At 47.9% G+C, this 21129-nt stretch overlaps 7 protein-coding genes across 7 annotated transcripts; 3 read left to right on the forward strand and 4 right to left on the reverse strand.

The window, feature by feature from the left end:
- Window positions 1–1758: 1758 nt before the first annotated feature.
- ONS95_014654 (uncharacterized protein) lies at window positions 1759–3368 on the forward strand. The gene is made up of 2 exons (XM_058508318.1): window positions 1759–3009; window positions 3060–3368. Exons 1-2 carry the CDS (start codon window positions 2033–2035, stop codon window positions 3184–3186), a joined length of 1104 nt encoding a protein of 367 aa, XP_058356003.1. The 5' UTR covers window positions 1759–2032; the 3' UTR covers window positions 3187–3368.
- A 682-nt stretch (window positions 3369–4050) lies between these two features.
- Window positions 4051–5718, forward strand: ONS95_014655 (uncharacterized protein). The gene is made up of 3 exons (XM_058508319.1): window positions 4051–4340; window positions 4420–5323; window positions 5371–5718. The coding sequence occupies exons 1-2, from the start codon at window positions 4298–4300 to the stop codon at window positions 5127–5129; spliced, it is 753 nt and encodes a 250-aa protein (XP_058356004.1). The 5' UTR covers window positions 4051–4297; the 3' UTR covers window positions 5130–5323; window positions 5371–5718.
- Window positions 5719–6044: 326 nt separating this feature from the next.
- Window positions 6045–6935, forward strand: ONS95_014656 (uncharacterized protein; the record flags this gene model as incomplete). The annotated part of the gene is made up of 2 exons (XM_058508320.1): window positions 6045–6626; window positions 6718–6935. 2 exons carry the CDS (start codon window positions 6045–6047, stop codon window positions 6817–6819), a joined length of 684 nt encoding a protein of 227 aa, XP_058356005.1. The 3' UTR covers window positions 6820–6935.
- Window positions 6936–6988: 53 nt separating this feature from the next.
- ONS95_014657 (uncharacterized protein) lies at window positions 6989–7763 on the reverse strand. Its single transcript, XM_058508321.1, has 2 exons — window positions 7526–7763; window positions 6989–7461 (listed from the first exon to the last, which is right to left on the reverse strand). The coding sequence occupies exons 1-2, from the start codon at window positions 7546–7548 to the stop codon at window positions 7230–7232; spliced, it is 255 nt and encodes an 84-aa protein (XP_058356006.1). The 5' UTR covers window positions 7549–7763; the 3' UTR covers window positions 6989–7229.
- Window positions 7764–9935: 2172 nt separating this feature from the next.
- ONS95_014658 (uncharacterized protein) lies at window positions 9936–13125 on the reverse strand (the record flags this gene model as incomplete). The annotated part of the gene is made up of 4 exons (XM_058508322.1): window positions 9936–11083; window positions 11139–12676; window positions 12813–12884; window positions 12941–13125. The coding sequence occupies 4 exons, from the start codon at window positions 13123–13125 to the stop codon at window positions 9936–9938; spliced, it is 2943 nt and encodes a 980-aa protein (XP_058356007.1).
- Window positions 13126–14704: 1579 nt separating this feature from the next.
- EFR3 (plasma membrane localization protein) lies at window positions 14705–18226 on the reverse strand (the record flags this gene model as incomplete). Its single annotated transcript, XM_058508323.1, has 2 exons — window positions 14705–17936; window positions 18012–18226. 2 exons carry the CDS (start codon window positions 18224–18226, stop codon window positions 14705–14707), a joined length of 3447 nt encoding a protein of 1148 aa, XP_058356008.1.
- An 886-nt stretch (window positions 18227–19112) lies between these two features.
- Window positions 19113–20885, reverse strand: ONS95_014660 (uncharacterized protein; the record flags this gene model as incomplete). Its single annotated transcript, XM_058508324.1, has 4 exons — window positions 19113–19941; window positions 19988–20602; window positions 20660–20769; window positions 20814–20885. 4 exons carry the CDS (start codon window positions 20883–20885, stop codon window positions 19113–19115), a joined length of 1626 nt encoding a protein of 541 aa, XP_058356009.1.
- Window positions 20886–21129: the final 244 nt, after the last annotated feature.

Raw genomic sequence — 21129 nt, forward strand, 5'->3', positions numbered from 1 at the left:
TCGAATATATCCGGAACTGCAGCAACGATAGCATAGTCAACGGTATAGAAAGAGGCATGTATCCAAAGCGTCAGGAAAGTATCGTAGTGAAATACGACCAGCAGACAGGCCAGTGGGTTTCGTATTCCGAATCTTTTGCTGAAAGAGTTCCTGTCTTGGCATTGCTCATGTTCATGGCGCACTTTGCTCCGAGCGGCTGATTTTTGGAGTTCTTGATCATGCCCTGAGCGACTCAACCGCAGGCTCACAATTGTCCAGATGCTCTGCTCCCACCAATGTAAGTCTCCCCTCCTGTCGCCGTTGCTAACAATGGCCCGGGATGTTTCTGGAAGGAATATTGCAACTGCTGACAACAAAATACCACCAACAATTACCAATGCCCAGAAAACCCACTCAAAACTGCCACTTGTGAATGCAACCCATCCTCCGACGACTGGTCCTGCGCAAGCACCCAAATTCAGTGCCATGCTAACTGGACCCAACATTTTGCCTCGTTCGCTTGGTACACATACATCGGCTACCACACCATAAGTGACTGCAGATGCAGCGCTTGCACCCAGACTTTGTACAGCTCTGAGTGCCAGAAGGGCTGGATAGCTCTGTTTATTGAGAGCTAGCCCGAGATTACCAACAACATAAGCAGATAATGTCAATAAGTAGACTGGTCTACGACCGAGCGAGTCCGAAAGCGGCCCAAATATTGCTGGAGAAAGAGCCTGAAAGACGATATACAGAGTTATTGTGAGATTGGTCGCCTGAGCTGACTGATTGAAGTGATACCTCAGGAGGGGAATGAGCGGAAAGTAGATTGTTGCTGTCAAAGGCGACGTGATTGTTGCAAGGCCTAACAGAACTGTGAGGAGTCACTTCTGAGAATTTCCAAAACTGCTGTAAGGTATCTGGATGGGTAGCTGTCGTGTTGTTGGTTCTGCCTCGCGAGTCATTTCGATATTGCACGATACTGGGATCGGTTCGAGACCAAAGTGGATTGGCTCACAACTGTCACTGCAAGACGGCATGATAGGCTTGCAGGTCGAAAGATCTACCAAATTAATTTCAAGATATAAACCTTCGCTCCTCTTCTCATGTGGGCGTCTGAAGCTCTTCAACAAGGAAGGGCTTGAAAGGTCGGAAGGTCGGAAGATATATTTCTTACGATTCACAAAGGGCTCTACTCACGTTCCCGTTCCCGCTCGGGAAAAATATCGTTCGCGAAAATAGAAATCAATCCTAGCTTCGGCTTCTGATTGGTGAGATAAAAAGATCATGCCAGCTGCAAGCAGCCGACACAACAGTAGTTATTCTTGCGGGCCTCTCAGATGAGCTTGCTGGCAAGTAAAATCATGGAGACTTCAAATTATGTCATCGAAATAGCTTCACTCGGTATGCTGGGGCAATCTACACTTTTGGCTCCCTCGCGGTCATAGATCCGCCACGCAAGTCGTAGAAACGTCGGCAATCGACTGAAAGATAAACTCGTGAGCACTTCGCATAGCTGCATGTTCCCTTGTTGGGTTCTTGAAAAAGCGAGCCAACATGACAAAGGCTTTCCTGTTTCATTATTCCCAGATCTGAATGATTAGCACCTGCAAGTGGATCGAAATGGTCCTTGGTGCAGCTCATGCACCCCTTTGTTTGAAATGCTTCCTTTGTTGTGCTGCGTGTGCCGCAACGGTGGTCATCATGCTCAAGCTCAGTGTAAATCTAGAGTCTTTTATTAACAATTCAGCTATAGTCCTGAGGATTACTATTCACTACAAAAATCGTGTTTCAATAAAGCAATCAGTTGACGTAACTAGCAGTGAGTCGCCGCGGGATCAAGAGCTGGACGTGAGGATAACTGCCGTCGATGTGGTACTACACTTGGCCCGCATTCCGTCCCATCCTGTCAGTCGGACATGATCAATTTATTAAGCACTCCTATACCTCTCTCTGTCTCTGAGAATCGAAAGGAAATCGCGAATATACATTCTGTTCTCATCTTCCTATTCTCTGCGTTGACACCTCCCCAGCGTCTTGCCATAGCAGCGATATGAGCTTTACGATCCATGAGCTCTTGACTCGCCCTCATTCGAATGCTCAAGTTGAAGGCGACTTTCCTCTTGATGAAAATGTCTTAGCCAAATTTCCCGTGGGAAGCAGAGTCCTCTCTGCAAATCGATATGGTACTTCTGCCTGGACGATCACCGCGCGTCTCAACGTTGAGCTTCCTGATGGCTCTCAGTCCCAGTACTTCATTAAGTGTGCATCCGAGGACTCAGGTCGCACCATGATGGAAGGAGAGTTCAATGCAATGTCTGAGATATATAAGACAATGCCGGATTTTGTTCCTAAGCCACACTCATGGGGCAAATATCTGGTCAGCGAACCCGACACATGGTTCTTCTTGCAGGAATTCGTCGATATGAGTGACCGAGCTCCGGACCCAATTCAGCTATGCACCAAACTAGTTGCACTTCATCGCAATAGTATTTCCCCCACAGGGAAGTTCGGTTTTCACATCACGACCTGCCAGGGTCGAATACCTCAGGCGGTGGAACCTTTTGAAGAGAGTTGGACTGTATTATTTACCCGGTTGTTGCGCCATGTGGCTGATCTTGACTTCGAGGCGAACGGATCTTGGAAGGAGTTAAAAACGCTGGAAAGGAGGATTTTCTCCCACGTCATTCCAAGATTGATTGGTAATCTCGAGCGAGACGGTCGCAGTATCAAGCCTTGCTTGATACACGGCGATCTGTGGGAGGGTAACACTGGCACATCGTACGATAGCGGCAACATATACGTGTATGATTCAGGTGCATACTACGCCCACCACGAAATGGAGATTGGTGACTGGAGGTGTCACTACAACAAAGTCCACAATAAGATATACACGAAAACATATCTCCGCCACTGCGGACCAAGTGAGCCAAAGGAGGAATGGGACGACAGAAACCGCATGTACTGTATCTACTACAATGTCATCTACTCCGTCAATCACTTGGATCAAGGCAAAGCTGTCAGACAAACGTTAGTACTCCTCGGATAAAACACAGTCTGATCGCTGACCAGAAGTATAGAGCCTGTGACGATATGTACTACTTGATCGACAGATATGCACCATTCCCGAATGGTGAGGGACCTCCTAAATTGGCTGAGACGGAAAGAGCTGCTCTTTCCGCTGAGCGTGACCACAGAGCGACTTGAGCAGGAACCCGCGTGATACGGCGTGGATGACCGGGGTTTCTCTCTCTGGGATTGAATCATTATTCTATAGACAAATTGCTGACCGTTTGGCTCGATGATTTACTGCTTCAAAACAACTGAGGAATGGGAAAATATTGTAAGATTAGGGACCGGCACATAACCAAAAGCGTTAGAATACATCCAACTCTTGATTAGTTTGCTTTCAAAGTTTGTCAGGAATATCAACTCGGCTCTATTGCGATCCAGGACGTAAACTTATCAATTTATCTGCTTTACCACAATATTCCTCCTAAAGATCAAACTTGACCTTTCAGAGTTCGAACGCAGCATTGAGGTATGGGGCACACTCTATACAGTATATTAACTAACGTCACTTGCAGAGGCTCCACACAAACCTTCGACTGTCTCACTACCTACGGACGCTTCGGGGGCAGATTTTATTAGCAAATTGATGGCTTAAGAGAAAAAGTCGTCATATGGTGTATTGAACTGTTAAAGATGCTACTTCCTTTTGGGGGAAAACAATCAGCGCGTTGCTAGAGTCTCCATCCACTATTAGGCATGTGGCGCATCAAATCCGGATTCGGGAAATGCGGAGGGTTGTTCGTGGTGGACTTATGACTGCTTGAAGCTATCGATCACTATGATAAGCATGTTTAATGCCAAGCTAGCTGAATGGACTCATAAATCAGTCAATGGTCGATAGCTTACCTAGGTATACCTAGATAATGTTCTGTACCGCATCACGTGGTGTTTTCTTTTTGTCTCGCGTAGGTTGTTAGCGTTACTGTACAGCTAGATCCGTCCTGCCGTCCTTGTGCCATGATGAAAGCTTTCCAGATAGCTAGCTACCTTAAAGCGTTAATCACGGGATAGCTAAACAAATCATGGTTCTTTAATAACACACTGTAAGTGCTTTATTGATACTTTCTTTTACTGGCTGGTGTTGTTCTGCTGCCTCGCCTTCTCGTTGGTGAATGCCGAGAGCCTTTGACGTCATTAGCCCGATGGCGCAGTGACTACTCATGACCGTAACTATAACCCACCAAAGCTCATTTCCTTCTTTGACAACGAAAGATTTTGCAAATAGAAGGCAGAAAAGTCTTCAACAATGGTATCCAATACCACCGTTCTCATTACTGGGTGCAATCGAGGTAATTTACGTGATCCAGTTCCTCACGTTCATCAACACTCTCGAGGGACGTTCGTCGAAGCTTTGCTAAATTCACCTAGGAATTGGCAGAGGCCTCCTCGAGATCTATTTGTCTCGAGCTGACCATGATATAATCGGTACAGCTCGACACACCAGCCCCTCATTATTGGCAGAACTGGATGCCATTCCAAAAGGCAAGAATACTCGATTGATCTTACTCAAGCTGGACTCTGCATCAACAACAGATGCATCGAGTGTCGTTGAAGCCTTGAAATCGACCTACCAAGTCACTCATATTGACACCGTCATTGCAAACGCCGGAATCTCGAATTATTTCGGGCCAGCCCGAGACACTCCGCCTGAGGAAATGCTCTCCCACTATACTGTAAACACCATGGGTCCACTTCTTCTCTTCCAGGCCACCGCATCACTCCTTGACCTTAGCTCGAATCCCAAGTTTGTTACTATTTCCAGTGGTGCCGGCAGTATAAGTGGCACGGACCACTTGAAGGTTGAGAATACTGCCTACGGAGCGAGCAAATGCGCTCTGAACTTTGTGACGAGAAAGATCCATATGGAGAACCCGGGAATCATCGCGTTTCCGATAAATCCAGGCTGGCTGAGGACAGATTTAGGAAACCATGCTGCGACAGGGGCGGGGATGGAGCAAGCTCCAGTCTCCGTGGACGATGGGATCAAGGGAGTGGTAGCCAAGATTGATAACGCAACGAGAGAGTTTACGAGTGGAAAGTTTCTGAGCGGACAAGACGATACGATCTTAAGTTGGTAATGTACAGGGGAACTTTTTACTTTTGAAACAAAGATTTCCCCTCAGGAGAATGAGCCTCAGATTTGATTTGAGTTGCCAGAGAACTCCAAATAGACTGGGAGACTTCAATAAATCATCTGAGTTCAGGAGCATCACGCGTCGAATAGCGGCAGCAGTGATATCAAAATTCAACTTTTCCACGTCGTATTATTCCAGTACGTCTTCAAATTTTCTGTCTGGGCAGTAAAACCAACTTAGCAAGAACAACAGATGACCATCAACTCAGAAGATCACGTGAACCTCTCTTGGGGATTTGCTTTCGGTCTTTAGCGATCCTGAGAGTAGATAATGTCCTGGTTTGCGGCTTGTCAGCAGTCTTTGTTTCTTTTCTCTCAATAGTGTATCCTACACAGGTACGTTACACAAAGCCTTCTGTGACGCTTCAGCACAACATCGCCCACCCGTTCATTGTGCCCACTTTACGGTATACAAGAAGAAGAGATTATCTCCGCTCTTCTTGTGCTTGGAGAAAAAATTGAGTCTTAAGCACACTATGCACGGCTACAGTAATAGGTAGAAGTTTTAAGCAGGTAAGAGAATTCAATTCACGGCCCGCCAGTTGTATGCTTGAGAACGTCGAGAATGTATGTCATTGCAGAAACAAGACAATCGAAAAATCAAAAATCATTGTGACAGCATACCAGCACATAATTTCATGTTACACCCCCAGAGAAATGATTTCTATCCAGTGTGCTTGAAGTTGCGACTTGTGACCCACCAGTCCAAATCCAGCCTTCAAAGAATGCTTTGTTCGAGGACGTGATGAGCCTTAATGCATGTTCGCTAGCATCCTTTCACTGTTAACATCTACATTGAAAGTCCTCAAGAGCTGCTCATTTTTAAGATGCGCTTCCTACAAGATTCATCATCGCCCAAATGGATCCTTCTGAACAAGCCTTACTTGAAAAACAAACACTACTATTCGGCAATTACCAAGTAGGCAGCAACTCTCGCGGCGGAGCAGTCGAAGCAATTCCCGAGTCGCCACTCTCAGCTACTCCTGGATTTAAGAGCAATGGACTTCTTTCGTTCAGTCAAACATCCTCAGCTCTCCAACCAATCAAAGAACTCGCCTCCTTCTCCCTACGATCACCAAAATGTCCCCAGTGTAAGGGCAAGCGCTTCGACTTCACAGCTTACTTCCACAACCCAAGGTTCTTCTCCTCTCCACCTCACGAGCTACTCTATCTAGTTGAGAGATCATACGTTCTCAAGAACCGCCTCCAAAGCATTCTCGTTACTTACATTGTTCATGATCTCCGGAGTGATCACATGATGCAAGATGTTTGTGCTGATATTCAGGATTGGGTTCTGCAGGTTGCCAATCTGACGGCAGAAGTTAGAGGTTGTATGGGCCGAGCAGATGGTGTCGAGGGCGAATTGGTGGCTGTGCAAGCTTGGACTGAGGAGATGGCAAATCGTATGGCAGAGCATCTTGAGCGCTTTAACGGCAAGAAGGTAAGCAGCTTGTATTTCGTACCCGCATTTTACGGCACTATATATGCCATTGAGATTTGAATAAAGCAAGGATGACTAATATGGCACGCAGATGGAAGTTCCAAAGGGCTGGAAGAAAGAAACTCTTTCTGATTTCAGGAAGCAGTGGGAGAAGGTTTGGATCACATGTGCGAGCACTTGCACGAATCATTAGGTGGCTTTTCCACAGAAGTATTAGAATTGCCAGGATAAGTTGGACAGATAAGAGCATTACCCTGCAGACTTGATGTTACTTCTCTTCTTGGATTTGCTGGTTGTTACGGTTCGGAGATCAGCTTTTCAACGATTTTTGCAGAGAAGATTTTAATTTCGTTACTGTTACTGTTCCTGTTGCGTTATCTCACACTACCCCTGTATCTTAAAGTTCAGACGCATCCGCTCAGCTTTGCTGTTCTTGTTACTTCTTATCATATGCGAATCTTCTTGAACATCCGCGATTACCCAGCCTCCATCAAGATTACCCAAAACTGCAAAGAACCAGAGGTTTTCTCCTTAGATTTACTCCAAAAATCAATAGGAAAGTCCAAATTCATCTCCCCACACGTACTGCCCATTCGAGCTGCCCTATGAATTTCTCGCCGCCTTTTCCCACTGCCGATCCCAGGCTCTCAACACATCAACCATGCCCGTCTTACACGTCATCTTTCCAACGAGTACTTTCTCAAAGTCCTGTGGAGTACTGAGATATGCTTCCAGATTTGGAGGTGCGATTTGAAGCCTCGTTAGGTTCTCGAGTGTGAGTGGGCTGTATTCCGGACTGATTGGCGCCATCACAGCTGCACCTGGTCTAGAAGGGCTACACTATGTTAGCAAGAGATTAATCAGAGAGACATGACTGGATATAAAGATTGATTTGTTACTTTTGGGAGACTTCTGGTAGCATGAGTCAAGTCGTTAGGCAGCGAAGCGTGTGTGGCTCAAGGGTGAGAACGAGTCGCGGTGAGGGAGAATTGGAGGCAGGAACCCACTCGTGCACGAAACTGAACGAGAGATATCTAAATGGGTCAGTTGACATGACAGAGTGAGCCTGTAAGAAGTAAGGCAGATATGTCGCTGGCTTCCTCAGAGGAAATTAAGTGGTCAAGCTTTGCAGAGGCGATTTCTGTTCACAACTTTAAGAAGTGGCCTTTCGATCCTTAAATCCTAACAAACAGCCGACGAACACGTCAGCAAGGAATTTCGAAAGATAGCCAATACGATACACTACGAACGGATTACAGAAAGGCAGTCCACAGAGCTCGGCAGTGAGATTCCAGGATCCTTGTTGTTTTGTTTTTCAATAAGCGAGGAATTGGTCCGCGCTTTGGTTTTCTCTACCACAGTATTCGGTGCATTGGGGTGGGACGTGGAACGGTTATGCTACAGTCCTTGCCGATCATGCTGTGCCATATCTCGATACTGTCAAATTTCAACAATATGCAGTCTTTCCAAAAAATTCCTTTGCAAAGTGACAGCCTTCTTGGGCACCAGTCCTGAAAATCATTCTGTGCCACACCACCTCGCTGAATGGTCCTTGTGGGACTGTGCAGCCTTCCATGTCTCAGGTAGCGCCATTTGGGAATTCGCAGAAAAGTCGACAGCCAAAGCATATCGGTAGACCTCGTGGTTCGATAGAGTTATTGAAGGTGCGGTTTTGGCTTTTCGGAACGATTGGGCAGAGTTCAAGCAGATACCCGATAAATGGAAGAGCAACTGGCATTGAAGCCGCACTCATTCGGGTAGTATCTGATCTGATTGGAGTCTCACGGCCAAGTCATCATCGACAACCAATTGATATTTCCACAGTTCCCGACAGTTTATCCTCCGGTACTTGAGAGGCAGGCCCCCGTGAAAAACGCTTCCATGAACTTGGCCACGGAAGCCGCGCACCCCACCAGTTGAGTATTTTGGTCACAGTAAATGTACTATAATGATCTATCAGTCACTTAATTTAATAATTATTAGCATGTGGAGGACATGCAGTTCGCCTGAAGTCCTTGATGACTCGCTAACCTCGCCACATCGCCAAGGTATAACATTTGTGGTAAGCCTGCTTGTCAAGCTGGACGAAGGAATCAACGTATGACACAACAACCTGTTTTGATATTATGCCCAGTCTTAGCATATTCTCAAGTGTGGTCGCCAATGTAAGCACGAGTAACATGTATTATGGCGATCGCATTCGATACTGCATCCTCAGACAGTGGCTCACGCGGCTTCAAAAGAATGACTATGAATGGATCCATCCCAACTATAGAATGTGAACTCATACAACATGTCGCATCTTCTCTCCGTGTCATAATGAACAGCTCCCAACTTCACAAGCGTTCCCTTCGTCACGCAAGAAGACCGGTCACCTAACAATTCAACTCCACGTGACATTTGGACTTCTTCATGAAGCAGGTTCATCACTAAGCCTCCCTCCACTAGGGCATCCACATCTTCCCGGAGGATGTCACAATCACACGACAGCAAGGCAGGTAGCCAAGTTGAGCTATCCAGGAATTCATGCCCTGATCTATGAACCTCATGCGCCACAAGGAGTGACAAACAATTTCCAAAAGCGTTTGCGAAGTGGGGCATCAGGACTGTGATACCATGATTCCTCTGGTAGAATTGTTGAAGATAGCGCCCGCAGCCCGTAAGGCTGATGTGGCGAGGAATTTGATCAATTATTACAATGTTTTAAAGTATATGACTTTATGCGACTGCTGCGCTGTATGAACTTGAGGCTAGATATGTGGTGCTCGGAGTCTGGGCACGCATCGCATTCCCTATCAATCCATGGAGGAAACTATCGATGCAACTTCTAAGTCCACCTGCACATCATAGTCAAAAAGTTTCGATCCCTTTGTTCCGAAATCAGGACTCCTTAGTACCGCCACCAACGTGTGGAACTTCAAAGAGAAACCAGTGCTCATGTCAGGACTTGAAGTCCTGCCAATGGACTTGAGGAAGATATTCAGGACTTGGATTTTAAGACTCTCTTATACCCTACAGTAGTAAGTCAATTTGCGGCGACGCAGTCCAGATGCGTATTGAAGAAGTTGAAGGAATTGAAGGCGGATTGCGCAAGCATGAGGTGATAAGGGTCAAATTCAGCTCCAATATCTATTTACTTGAACTCTTCGTGCTGTTACAGTATTTAAGAAGTTTGGGTATCGACGAAACTATGATGCGTTCCAGTCCCAACTCCAGTAATGCGAATGCGAATTCCCATCCCAATGCAGTTTAAATAAATACAGTCCCGATAGCGAAACAGAAAGCCAGCTCCCTTAATGCATCATCAGATCAAACTCTTTTGTTACCATCCTCACCAACCCTCCTCCTCTTCCTCCTCGTCGGCTCCTCCTCCTCCGTAGCTCCGCCACCACTGCCTCGGCCACCACCACCCTCACCATTCCTCCCCTCAGCCCCCTCATAATGGCCCTTCTCCCTAACATGACACCTCAAATTATCGCTCCTCGTAAACGAGCTCTTGCACCCTCTCCAGCGACAAACATAAACTTTCGATTCCGCAGCATGCTGGACACGTTTGTGGCGGCGGAGATTGGAGGCTTTCCATTTCTCTTCGCCGCTTGGGATGTAGCCGCAGTGGCAGCGGTGTTGGGAAGAGGAGTTCCAGGGGGTCGGAGGGTTTGTATTTGTTGGTGATGGGGAGATGGACGCGGAAGAAGATGCGGCGGGCGCGATGGAGTCTGGTGGTGGCACCGGGGTTGGTGGGAGGACGTTTATTCTGGGTGGTTGTGAGCGCTGTGTATTTTTATTTCGAGATTGGGTCGGTGGTGATGAGTCAACCATGCGATATTGATGGCTCTCAAGGTGGACACTGGTTTGGCTATCGTCTATGAAGCCGAGCATTTCGTCGCAGTCACGGCTGAACACTGCCACGTCATGTTTGTCGACTGCCACAGCCTCCTCAGAAGTTGACACGAAATCCTGATCTAGGAGCAAGAAATTATCATCATCATCATCACCATAGAGATCGGACATGCAGGTTTTTTGCTCTTCTGCATGTCTGAAATCACCATGTTCCGACTCTTCGTCGAAGTTGTCATCAAGCATCAATTGCTTGATTTGACTTATGTCTCGCACCTGGTATCCCCTTCTAGACATGCCCAAAGATTCCGCGGCGTACAAAACGTCACAGAGTGATGTGACATGTTGCAGAAATCTGCTGTATGTGGCATCTGACTGAGATGCAAGTTTGCCAGCATATATGAGCTCAAGTTCAAGGCTTCGAGTGTTGAGAATTTGGCCCTGGTGCAGTCGTCTCTCAACGTTGACAACATCCTCAATGAAAGCCTCAATGCGTGGTTTCTTAATTAGCTCGTCAATCACACAGATTTTGGCTCTGTGTTCGAATGAAGCTTGAGCGAAGTTGAATTGCGAAGCTGCTATAGAGACATTTGTTTGATGGGAACCAAAGCTCTCGAATACTGATGACGTTAGCTTACTTTTCAAGTATAGTGAAGCATAGGAGGATTAGCTTACTATCCAAAAAATGCATGCATGCTTTAGCCAAGGAATTCTCCTTGGAAATAGCACAACTGGGCATGGCGTACACTAAGGATTCGAGAGGTTGCCAAATGACCCTTGCCACTGTGTCGTAACCCTTCTGCTGCCTCTCTCCTCTCAAGGCACTTGCCCACTGCAAAGAATCTTGAAACCACTCATGAGTATGAATCTTCGCTTCATCATCTTCCATCGCAATCGCTAGGGCGCAAGCAATGTGTGTGAAGGCAAATATCTGGACAAGGGCCGTTGGATTTCGGCCATCGAGAATGCCTGTTAGCACCTCCAGCCCAACGGAAAAGATTGATGTCCTTGACATAGACATAAGTTCCACCGTGATTGGTGTTTGTGGTAGCATCTGTAGAGCAGATTTGGTGTGCTTCAGGTGAGCATTTAGACTCTCTGAGAAGGCCCGGACGAGACTTGGCGCATCGTGCCAATGTGGCGAGGTTAATGTCGGTTTGGAAGACCCCGTACATCTGCCAGCAGAGTGTACAACATTAGGAGAGCTGTCAGCCTTTTCCATGACATCTGGTCTCGCCACCATTGAAGATATTGAGTGAGGAATGGAAAAGGCGGTGGTTTCGATCCAAGCCTGAGAGACGGTCCCGAATTCCCGCTTCTTTCCCTTCCTATTGCCAATGCTTGGGAAGCGATCAAAGCGCGTTGAGGAGGAAGTAGCGGACTGTGTTGTAGCACTGGAATACCCAGAATCCGTGAAGAATGACTTTCCGCTCACAACGCTGTCGGTAGGAGAAATTTCGATAGGACTGGCGTCACTGCTGGAATTGAGTTTACTAAACGCGCTCATTGGTGATATAATTGTCGCGGATAGAGGCGTATCGATCCAACTCGTCGTTTGTGAAGTATGAGCAACAGAAGTGTCGATCTCGAGCTTTGGAGAAGACCTTCTAACCTTCGGAGAAGATACTGCAGGTATGTCCCAGTCCTCCAAATTATCGGTATAGAAATTGTCCTCCCATGTTTCGATCCCACCGGCAAGCTCAATTGGGCATTCGGTGCCCGCCATTTCAGAGATACATGTATCGGGTAACTCATGCGATGCAGCTGTCCAGTCACCAGCCATTTCAGGGATGAGAGACGAGTTTGGCAATTCCTGGGTACTTGAATGGCTCCAGCTCATTAAGGGGTCTTGGAAATAGGGAGGAACGGGGGTTTCCGACTGCTCGAAGCTCTTTGAGGAATTTTGTGGGGAATCCGATGATGATGAATTCGTATTGTGATCTGATCGATGTGGTTTGGCCCCAAGCTTTGAGAATATCTTCTTCGCAACCGAGGTCATACGATCGGTCCGGGATGGAGCTCCTTGACATCTTTTGCAATTGAACTTTCCGACTCGCTCCGGTTTTTGGCAATGGAAGCACCAATACAGTCCTTTAGAAAGATTTGGACAGTTCCATACATGTTGGAGCATGGCTTCTTGGTTCGCGAAGACCTCTCTACACCATAATAAGGGACATGTCCTACGCTCATCTTCCGTGATATACTCGTCGGTACTGCGAAAGAGATGAGATCAGTATTGCGGAATTGAGAAGCAACTAAATATGAATTGGATGATTGCAAGAATCCAGAGAGGTAAAGGATCGTTCGTCATAGTTTTGAAAGGGCCAAAGAGACCCCGAGAACACCTACTATTTGCGGACGTATGCAACCCACGCCAAGAACCGAAGATGTGAGGACTTATGTTTTGGGAAGTTACGCATACTAATTGGTCAATTTATGGATCGTTTGTCAATCGACAAGAACGAGGAGCCTCTTACACGCAAGAATCGTGGATTGCAAAGTCCGAAATGTCGACGCTTGAGCATGAGGATCTCGCAGACTGAATTGTGTCTGATCGTGCCTTGCGCGTGAGATCTGTTTGCTCTATCCTCCTTACAGTAATCTCATCTTCTCCTTCGGTAAACGAGCACTGGCTACCGCTTCTCTTGCGAAGGAATGCCATTGTGAAGTCCTTCAGCACTGGAAATGATTGAAATGATGACTAAAATCGTATGGTGACTTGCCACGACTTTGAAAGAAACAAGAAGGGATGCAGAAAACAACACACATTGCCACCTAAGCAGTATAAGTCCTTTCGGCCATGAACAGACGTCCATGACACAACAGCAGGCAGGACTCTAGGACTTCTTCCAAGGTGCGCCTGGAGCACGTGGAGTGGAGTGTGGGGTCCATGGTCCAAGGTCCAAGGTGCAGCAGCACGAGGCATCGCTCTCACCGAACGGAGTCAATCGCTCTCGCAAACCGACCTACTAACAGCAAATTGCACACCAGCCTATGGATTCGCGTCCTTCCTTGAGGTGCGTTGAGCTGTTGTCAGCCAAAGTGGGTGTGGGTTGTGATGGTTGCCTTGCGCTCGCCTCACATTTTGGGTTCAGCAACCTCAGCCACTGCCGTAAGGCACACCGCTGGGCTGACCGAGGACGACGATCATGGTTGGGGGGCAGCTGCGTTACCATTGGGCGTCAATTGCGATTGACCAGGCTGATAGGCGTTGCTGCTTGGGTAAATTACCGATATGTCGAAGTCCTGCCATTGGTGATAGATGCTTGTGACAGTGAGCAGTACCTAGGCTACTGCTTCACTCGACTGTCATCAAGTCCTGCGCGTGCGTGTGAAGGACTTGAATAGCGGTCTTTCCGTCGTAGATTGGGAGTCCTCAAAGGAGATAGTAGGGAGTACTGCCTCCAGTTGAGAAGTATCCAAGCCGGTCTGCGAAATAGGGCTGGACGTTTTGGATTGATGGTTGAGCTTTCGATGATTCGAAACGACATCTTGGATCGCGAAATCCAGCTTGGTGTCAAGTCATGTTTCTGTACGTCGGGTCGGACTCTGAAATGGAGGAGAAGGACTATTCATATAAATACAGCATTCCAGCACCCCTTTCTCTATAATTAGAGCAAAGCCTACTGATTCTATTTCTGTCTGTCGCGACGATTGCTGTCTCAACGCAACGATTTTCGAGCGGATCCCAATGTTCGCGGCGATCATCGGGCCACGAAAGCAGCCCTCTGAGAGGCTGTCGCCATTTGGTAGGGGGGTGGGACAAGTTCAGGACTTTGCAGGACTCGCTGGAGGGTGGAAGACTGCAGGACTCGAGATGACCAGAGGGAAGGACGAGTCACTGTATTGGCTGGCTGAAGTTGGTGCACCAGCTGCATGGGCTGGCGTGAGAAGCTGGTCGGTGAGATAAGGTAACGAATGAGGGGCTGGCGGAGTGAGCCTTGGTACTCCTCAATTGTTCGCGGATTCCACAACCCGCCCGGAACAACGGCGAACGGTGTGGCAGTCAATTCAAGCCAGTGCAAAAGACCGGTGGTGCCAATGAAGAGACTCGCCCAGGAAGGAGTCTTTCAGTATGTATTATCTTGGGCAATGAGAGCCCAATTATACAATCAATTTCGCTATAAACCCGCTCTGCTTTTGCGCCACGCTTCCAGTCTATAAAGTGATAATAATACACATTGGCTGAATAGCTACCTATCAACAATGAGCAAAAATTTATGTGCAGTGACCCGGTATGTTCAGTACGGCGGTCTTGCCACATTCCCTTTTTGTTCTCCACCAACCTCGATCCCTTTCAGTAAGCTCTCCAGATCCACACTTGGATTAACATCTTCGCCCCATGGAGATGCTTGGTAACTCTGGCCGCCCCGGCTTTTCACAGACCTTCTCACACTGCGTCCTTTGCGCAGCTCTGGAAGTGCGTGATCGTGAACAGCTGTGCCTTCCGCAGTAAGCGATGAGGGAAGAGGCGGCACAGGGGGAACACCGTCACGATCATCCTCATTTCCTTCCTTGATGTTAGGATTGATATTCTGCAGAACTGGGTGGGATGACAACGGACGTTGATGCTCCCCATTTGACGCGACTCGGTCTCGAGACTTCGATCTTGGCCTGTCGTTTGAATCTCGTAGTGACCCAGAACGCTCCAAAGAACCAGCCGTCTGCTGGTTGGGGTTGAATGAGACTTCCGAAGCAGTGAAGTCATAGCTGACCATACTGTCGCTGCTTGCATCACTATGTGCGACGCGACTTGTACCAGGGACGTTGTTCTGCTGGCCAGATAACACTCTCTTTAACTGATCCACTCGAGTAACAGAGTTCCGACTAGACCCGCTTGCGGGTGCAGGAGACTGTTCGCTGCCTCTCCTGAGTTTTTGTAGGGCTCCGAGTCCCCCAACAAGGCCATAGGTTGAGTTTGGCCGGCTTCGATGGCTGTGGTGAGTGTGATGCTGCGGAGATTGTGATCCACTATTCGTAGCTCCAGTATTTCCTTGCCCATTGACAGCTAAAAAGTTGCGGTGCCCAGTCACATTAGTACCAGTCTTAGAGCCATTTAAGGACACTGTTTTGCTGCCCTCTAGCACCATCGCAACTACAGCCTCCTTGCTCCATTCTGTCATCATCTGCTCCTTGATCTTATCTGGCATTGCATGGGCGTCTTCTCCTGTAGGCCCAGCATTGCTTAGGATTGGATGACTGAAGCTTCTGCCAGGAGACGTGGGTGGACTTGATGAAGGGGCTGATAACGATTCGGCATAAGAAAGTGAAATCAGCATGACCATTTGAAAGCGATCGTCAAAGGGCCGTAGTGACTCGGTCTCAACTTTTCCCATGGGAAGTGCTTGCTCCAACGTCGTTTGTCCAGGAGTACCAATCTGATCAAGGCTTATTGGAGGGAGGCGGACTCGCTCAATCCAAAACATCTTGCTGCGGCGCCTAGTAATCTCGGACTCGATGACTTTGCCAATCGGCGAAGTATCGAAGTCGAACTTCTCACTCAGAGTCCAGAAATATCCATGACACAAGCTGCCCATTCGAATCTTTGCCAAAGGAGTCTCGGCCTCAAGAATATCTTCTTGCAGCCGAAATATCATAGGTAACCCGTGTTTGACAGCATTGACACCCAAATTCTCTACAAGATTTGCAAGCAACAGGTGCAATAGAACGATGTCTGGTTCACTGTCGACGTATTGGAGAGCGTTTTCGTAGATCGCAAGATGAAGTAGTTGGAGGAAAGTCATCCGAGATAGTTTGACGGGTTTCTCTCGGTGTGATGCATTTGACACTGCTCGCTTTGATAAGTTTGTCGCTGACTCGTCCCGATTTGTTTTGGTCAAACCCTTTGGCTTCTCTTCGAATACTCGGAGATCGGCTCTTGTCACCTCTCGGTCGAGCCAAGTCAACAAAGCATCTGCATAGGCTTTTCGGACCCGGCCATCCGCATCCCGTAGAAGCCATTGGGTTCCCTCCCAGACGCGTACTGGGACTCGATTTCTCCCCAAGCTCCCAACGCCACTCATGTTGTTGCGAGTGCTTGCTACAATTAAAATGGATTTGATCGCTTCGAGAGCTTTAATTTTGGCGGTATCGAACGAGAAAAATCCATCTGTTCCAGAGTCTTCTGTCAGGTCACCAACAGACGTGATGGCAGCCGATGCAGCCACTGGATTCTCAATAGCAGAAACTGCATTGAATCCTCCACCCATAGGGGACGGCTTCAATCTCAACAGGATAGCGGAGACCATATCAGATATCTGATCAGCATAATATACGTGCGTGGCAAGATCACCTATGCACTGCTGAAGTCGATCCAACAGTTCTTTTCTCAGGTGTGTTGGCACCGCGGCAGTTTCAGCTGTCGCCACGCCACCGCTGGCAGTGGGTGATGGATCCCCAGACTCATACTTAGACACGCCTGTTCCATTCTCCTGTTGATAATGAGGTGTAGCACCATCCAACTGGAGCAATCTTAGTACATGCTGTATGAGGCCTAACAAAACGTCCATCACGCTCAGCCCGATCAAATTTATGTCCGACTTGAGCAGCGAGTCAACCATGGTAGCAAGAACAAGTTGGTGTCGGAGATTGGCGTCGGCAACCTGGCTTCGAACCAACGCATCCATGGCAGTCACCAGAATGATGTACCGATCCTGTACGGGGGTCCATCTAGCAATCATTTCAAATATTCTCGTTGCCCAACCTCTGTACTCTCCTCCACGAAGATAACTCTTCTCAATTACACTTTCTCCTTGGGCAACTCGATCCGCAGTAAACTTCAGCGTGGCTAAAGTCGCGGCATGGATTTGCGACCTGTTGTTCACCACAAAAACCTGTTTCAAACATTGTAGGGCCTTCACCCCAATATCTTCTTCCGCAACCTTGTCCGCATCGGCCGTAGTGGCAGACAAAGCCAGAGCATTGCCCTCTCCCGCTGTATCGGCTGTTCTTACAGTTGCAATACTGGTCCGTCGCCGAAGGAGCTTCTCAGTATCAACCTTCTCTTCCACTCCAGCTCGGTGCTCCAGAAGATCGATAAATTCATCATTATCGGTCCAAAGATTCTCCAACAAGATCGGGACTACTACATCCAACTGTCTCCCAGCAAGTGAGGCCAAGGCTTCAGAGGAAGCCACGCTTTTGATTGCCTGTAAGCCAGCACTTCTCCATCGAATCGCCACTGGTGCACTTGTGGGCGGTTTCGTTTGGGGGGGCCTTGTTGAGGCAAACGAGGCGTATATTCCCACTATCTCCTCATACTGATGTAAATACTCCTGGTCCGCCGAAAGAGATGCGCCATCGTGGTGTTCGCAGAAAGCTTCGAAGGTTGGGATGGACGATTCGACCATAGTAATGTCGCGCGAACGTAGAATTATGTTAAGGATCTTGAGAACATACGGGGCGTACAAAGGAAGGTCTCTTGGTGCCTTTTCGATCAACGAGGCCAGGATCTGGAGCGTAACTTGTACATTTCTATGCGATGAAGTTAGCAGGCAATACAGCACTCAAAAAGATACTCTCCAGTCTGTATGCTGCAGCTTCACATACCCTATTCTTGCTCGCCAGACATCACTAGCTGTCTTCTTCTCCAGAAATGCTCCCACCTTCTGCACCTTGCTGCGTCGCGTTGTCGCATAGTACAGCAAGTAGCTCAACTCGCTCGAATTTGGCTTCACATCGACGGCACCCTTGGTAGTTCTGGGGTAGCATTTCAAGATCAATACTTGATGCTTCGGCCGACATTTTTGTCGTATGGCGTGCATTTGGTCTGGCCGCGTCAACAACCCGGGATCACCGTCAGGGTTTCAGCCTAGGCAATTGCGTCGCAGGAGGGATTGCTCGAAATTGCGAAATGGAAATGGTGAAAGGCTTGGGTATCTGGAAGGTGTATTCATCATCTGCGAATGGCGATTCCGAGCGAAGGGAGAGGCGTTGGCGTCAGCTGAGTCTATCCTGATTTGTTTTGATCCGAGGCATCCAGTAGTCAGACTCCAGCCAGTGCAGACAAGCCAGATCAAGACGGATTATGGCCACGTTCATAAGTCCGCCGCGCGCATTAAAATTGATCCGCCCGGAAGCAGGTTAGCGTGGCACAGCGCATGATGACGCAGGGCAGAACCATCAAGCGAAAGACCCCTTGTGTTGTCCCTGTTCAGTGTTTACTGAGTGAGGTAGGGAGAAAAGCGGTTGAGCAACAACAGACCGTCCAGGTGGTTCAGCTCGAGTATTGTTTGATCGTTTAATCTGTCGTACACGTACCGGACAACTAGGAGACCGCATCCTTGTCCAGGTTGTCAGCCTCTGCATCACAATGTCTCGGAGATCACACGTCACTTTAGAGCAAGACACACAAAGTCAAGTGATTTTGGTCGAGTCCGCTGAGTGGATCTGGACGACTCCTCTTGACAATGCATGATCGAGGAAGGATGCAAGTATGGAGTGGATCTTCTATTATTCAGAGAAACTATGGGAAAGCATCATAATGCAACGCCTTGCGCTTTGTTGAGGCGCTATGCCCTGCCCCTCGAGGAAACGAAACACCAGGACTTGAAGATACCAATAGCGACAATGGAAGGACGTGAAGCCCAAAGGAGTTAACGTTTAGTTTATGTGTACAGGTGACCATAGGAATCCTCTTTCGCAAACGACCTATATGTCAACCGCTTGCCGATGAGCATAATCCAAAGCAGCCAAAATGTGCAAAAACGACGCCATCACACAATCATTTCCACCGCCTGCTCCACTCTCATCAGTCTCGCTCCTCAAGTCACCATCTTGTCCGTCAACTGTTGTTTGTGACCCAGCATTTTCCTGCTCCTGCTCCAAGAGGCTCGTTGCTATCTCTCGAATCTTGATCACCATGCTCTCACCATGACTTTCCAGAGTGTTCTGGGAAGAGAACTTCAGTACTTGAAGTGCCTGTCGAGTGATATCCTGCCTGTAACTTCGAAGCCGCTGAGCCTCAGAACGTGTTGAAGTGGGGGATTGTGGCGAGGTAACGGGTGGGAGGATGCTGAGATAGCGGTCGAGGATCCAGCATTGAAGATAAAGCTTAGTGATGTAAATATTTGATTTCATGATATTAAAGTGGTTGCTTTCTCGAGTTTGTTGATCGGGATGTCTTTGGAATTCAAGGATGTTGAGCTCTGGTGGAATGTCATCCAGAGCCGAGGAGAGAGCAGTGAAGGTGGCCAGAAGAGACGCTGGGGAGAGAAAGTGGCTCTGTTGTGTCTGAGAGTTTGGTTGGAAGAAAGTGTTGGTGACATGTACAGAAAGAAGACCTCGCAAGCAGCGGAAGACCCTGACGAGGGTGACAAAGCCTGCTATACTGGGCGTAGTTGTTACTTCAAGCGCGTTCAACGAAGCTGTACCCAACTCGTTATCTGAGACGGAGATGGGAAGGAGGAAGTCCCAATCTGCAGAGCTAGGAATCTCTCCGATCAAAGTGTAAGGTTCCGGATGTGAAATTCGATCATGTCTATTCATTGTCAGTCATTGCTCCTAAGTTTAACGATCCAACATACATCTGGACAATGTACAGCATCCAGAAAGCTCTTTTGCAAATCTCAGCTTGAACAGCATCCAAGTCTCTGTAGCCATCTTGGTGGCACAAATTGAGGGACCTACAACAATGGTTGCTTTCGTTTATCAAAATCCATCCTTGTCTTGGACACTGGGCGTAATGGCTTGCCATTCCAAGAAACAGCGAGCATATCAGATCATTGACCGACGGCGTTTCTGCCCAGTCTGGTGATGTAGCAAGCCGACTAGCCGTCACCAATACGCACGCTCTATTTACCATACCTTTTGTACTGGTGTAATGTCCAAAGCGGTAAATGTTTGCTTTTCGCGGAAGAGAGGCAATTGTCATCGCACAGAGCGACAAGCAAAGGCGAAGGAATTTCGGGTCCGTCTGGTACAGACTTTCTTGAATCTGAAAATTGAAGGATGGGACATGAATTAGAGGAGCGATGGGATACAGATCATGCAAAAAGTCTTCAATGATTTGGTGGAAGATCTGTATAGGACAAAAGTGCTCGATCGCCACCTGCGTGTTCAATGGCAGAGTTTGGTGATGAAGTCTCGGACTTGGCAAGTCATTCTGAACAACTTGTGTTTGTCTGAATCTTTCAAGATCTCTGCATATTCGTCAAATCAGGGGCAGAAGAGTACCTAAACATCATAAGACCACTGACCGTTGAGGACGTCCCCTTCGCTTCCGGGTCATTTGGAATGTGCAGTAAATTTCTGCTGTCATACACCCATCACACCGAGACTCGCTTTCGGCCCCATCAGCCCATGTACACTATTTCAATTAGGTAAGACAAATTTTAGTCCCAAAGGGCTGACCTTGATCTTCCTATCACGGCAACCATCGCAGGCTTTTCGAGCAATCTGCTGCCCTCGCCGTGACGTGGTCATTACACAATCTTTAACAGGGTTTCAATAAGAAATATTCGCTGGCATGAGCAGTGCTGAATTGCTGATATATTTGCTGAGTAAATATATGATAGAGCACCTCTTTACATAAAAGGAATAAGTTACGAGTTTCTCGGCGACTCTCCAATTCAGATGCGGTCAAAATAGTGTTTACGGCACGTGCTTCGGTCTCCACCTTCGTTTTAATAAATGGAACCCGCTGCGAAGATACGTCAAACCAGAAGGT

This window comes from Cadophora gregata (genome assembly GCF_030347475.1).
Source record: "Cadophora gregata isolate MNR1 chromosome Unknown scaffold_9, whole genome shotgun sequence".
Classification (NCBI taxonomy): Eukaryota; Fungi; Ascomycota; class Leotiomycetes; order Helotiales; family Ploettnerulaceae; genus Cadophora; species Cadophora gregata.

Excerpts from the sequence above, each read along its gene's own strand:
- ONS95_014654 (XM_058508318.1), top strand. The coding sequence starts at position 2,033 with ATGAGCTTTACGATCCATGAGCTCTTGACTCGCCCTCATTCGAATGCT. Across the intron at positions 3,010-3,059 it reads GGCAAAGCTGTCAGACAAAC|AGCCTGTGACGATATGTACT; the intron begins GTTAGTACTCCT and ends CCAGAAGTATAG.
- ONS95_014657 (XM_058508321.1), bottom strand. The coding sequence starts at position 7,548 with ATGCTACCAGAAGTCTCCCAAAA. Across the intron at positions 7,462-7,525 it reads CTACCAGAAGTCTCCCAAAA|CCCTTCTAGACCAGGTGCAG; the intron begins GTAACAAATCAA and ends AACATAGTGTAG.
- ONS95_014655 (XM_058508319.1), top strand. The coding sequence starts at position 4,298 with ATGGTATCCAATACCACCGTTCTCATTACTGGGTGCAATCGAG. Across the intron at positions 4,341-4,419 it reads CATTACTGGGTGCAATCGAG|GAATTGGCAGAGGCCTCCTC; the intron begins GTAATTTACGTG and ends AAATTCACCTAG.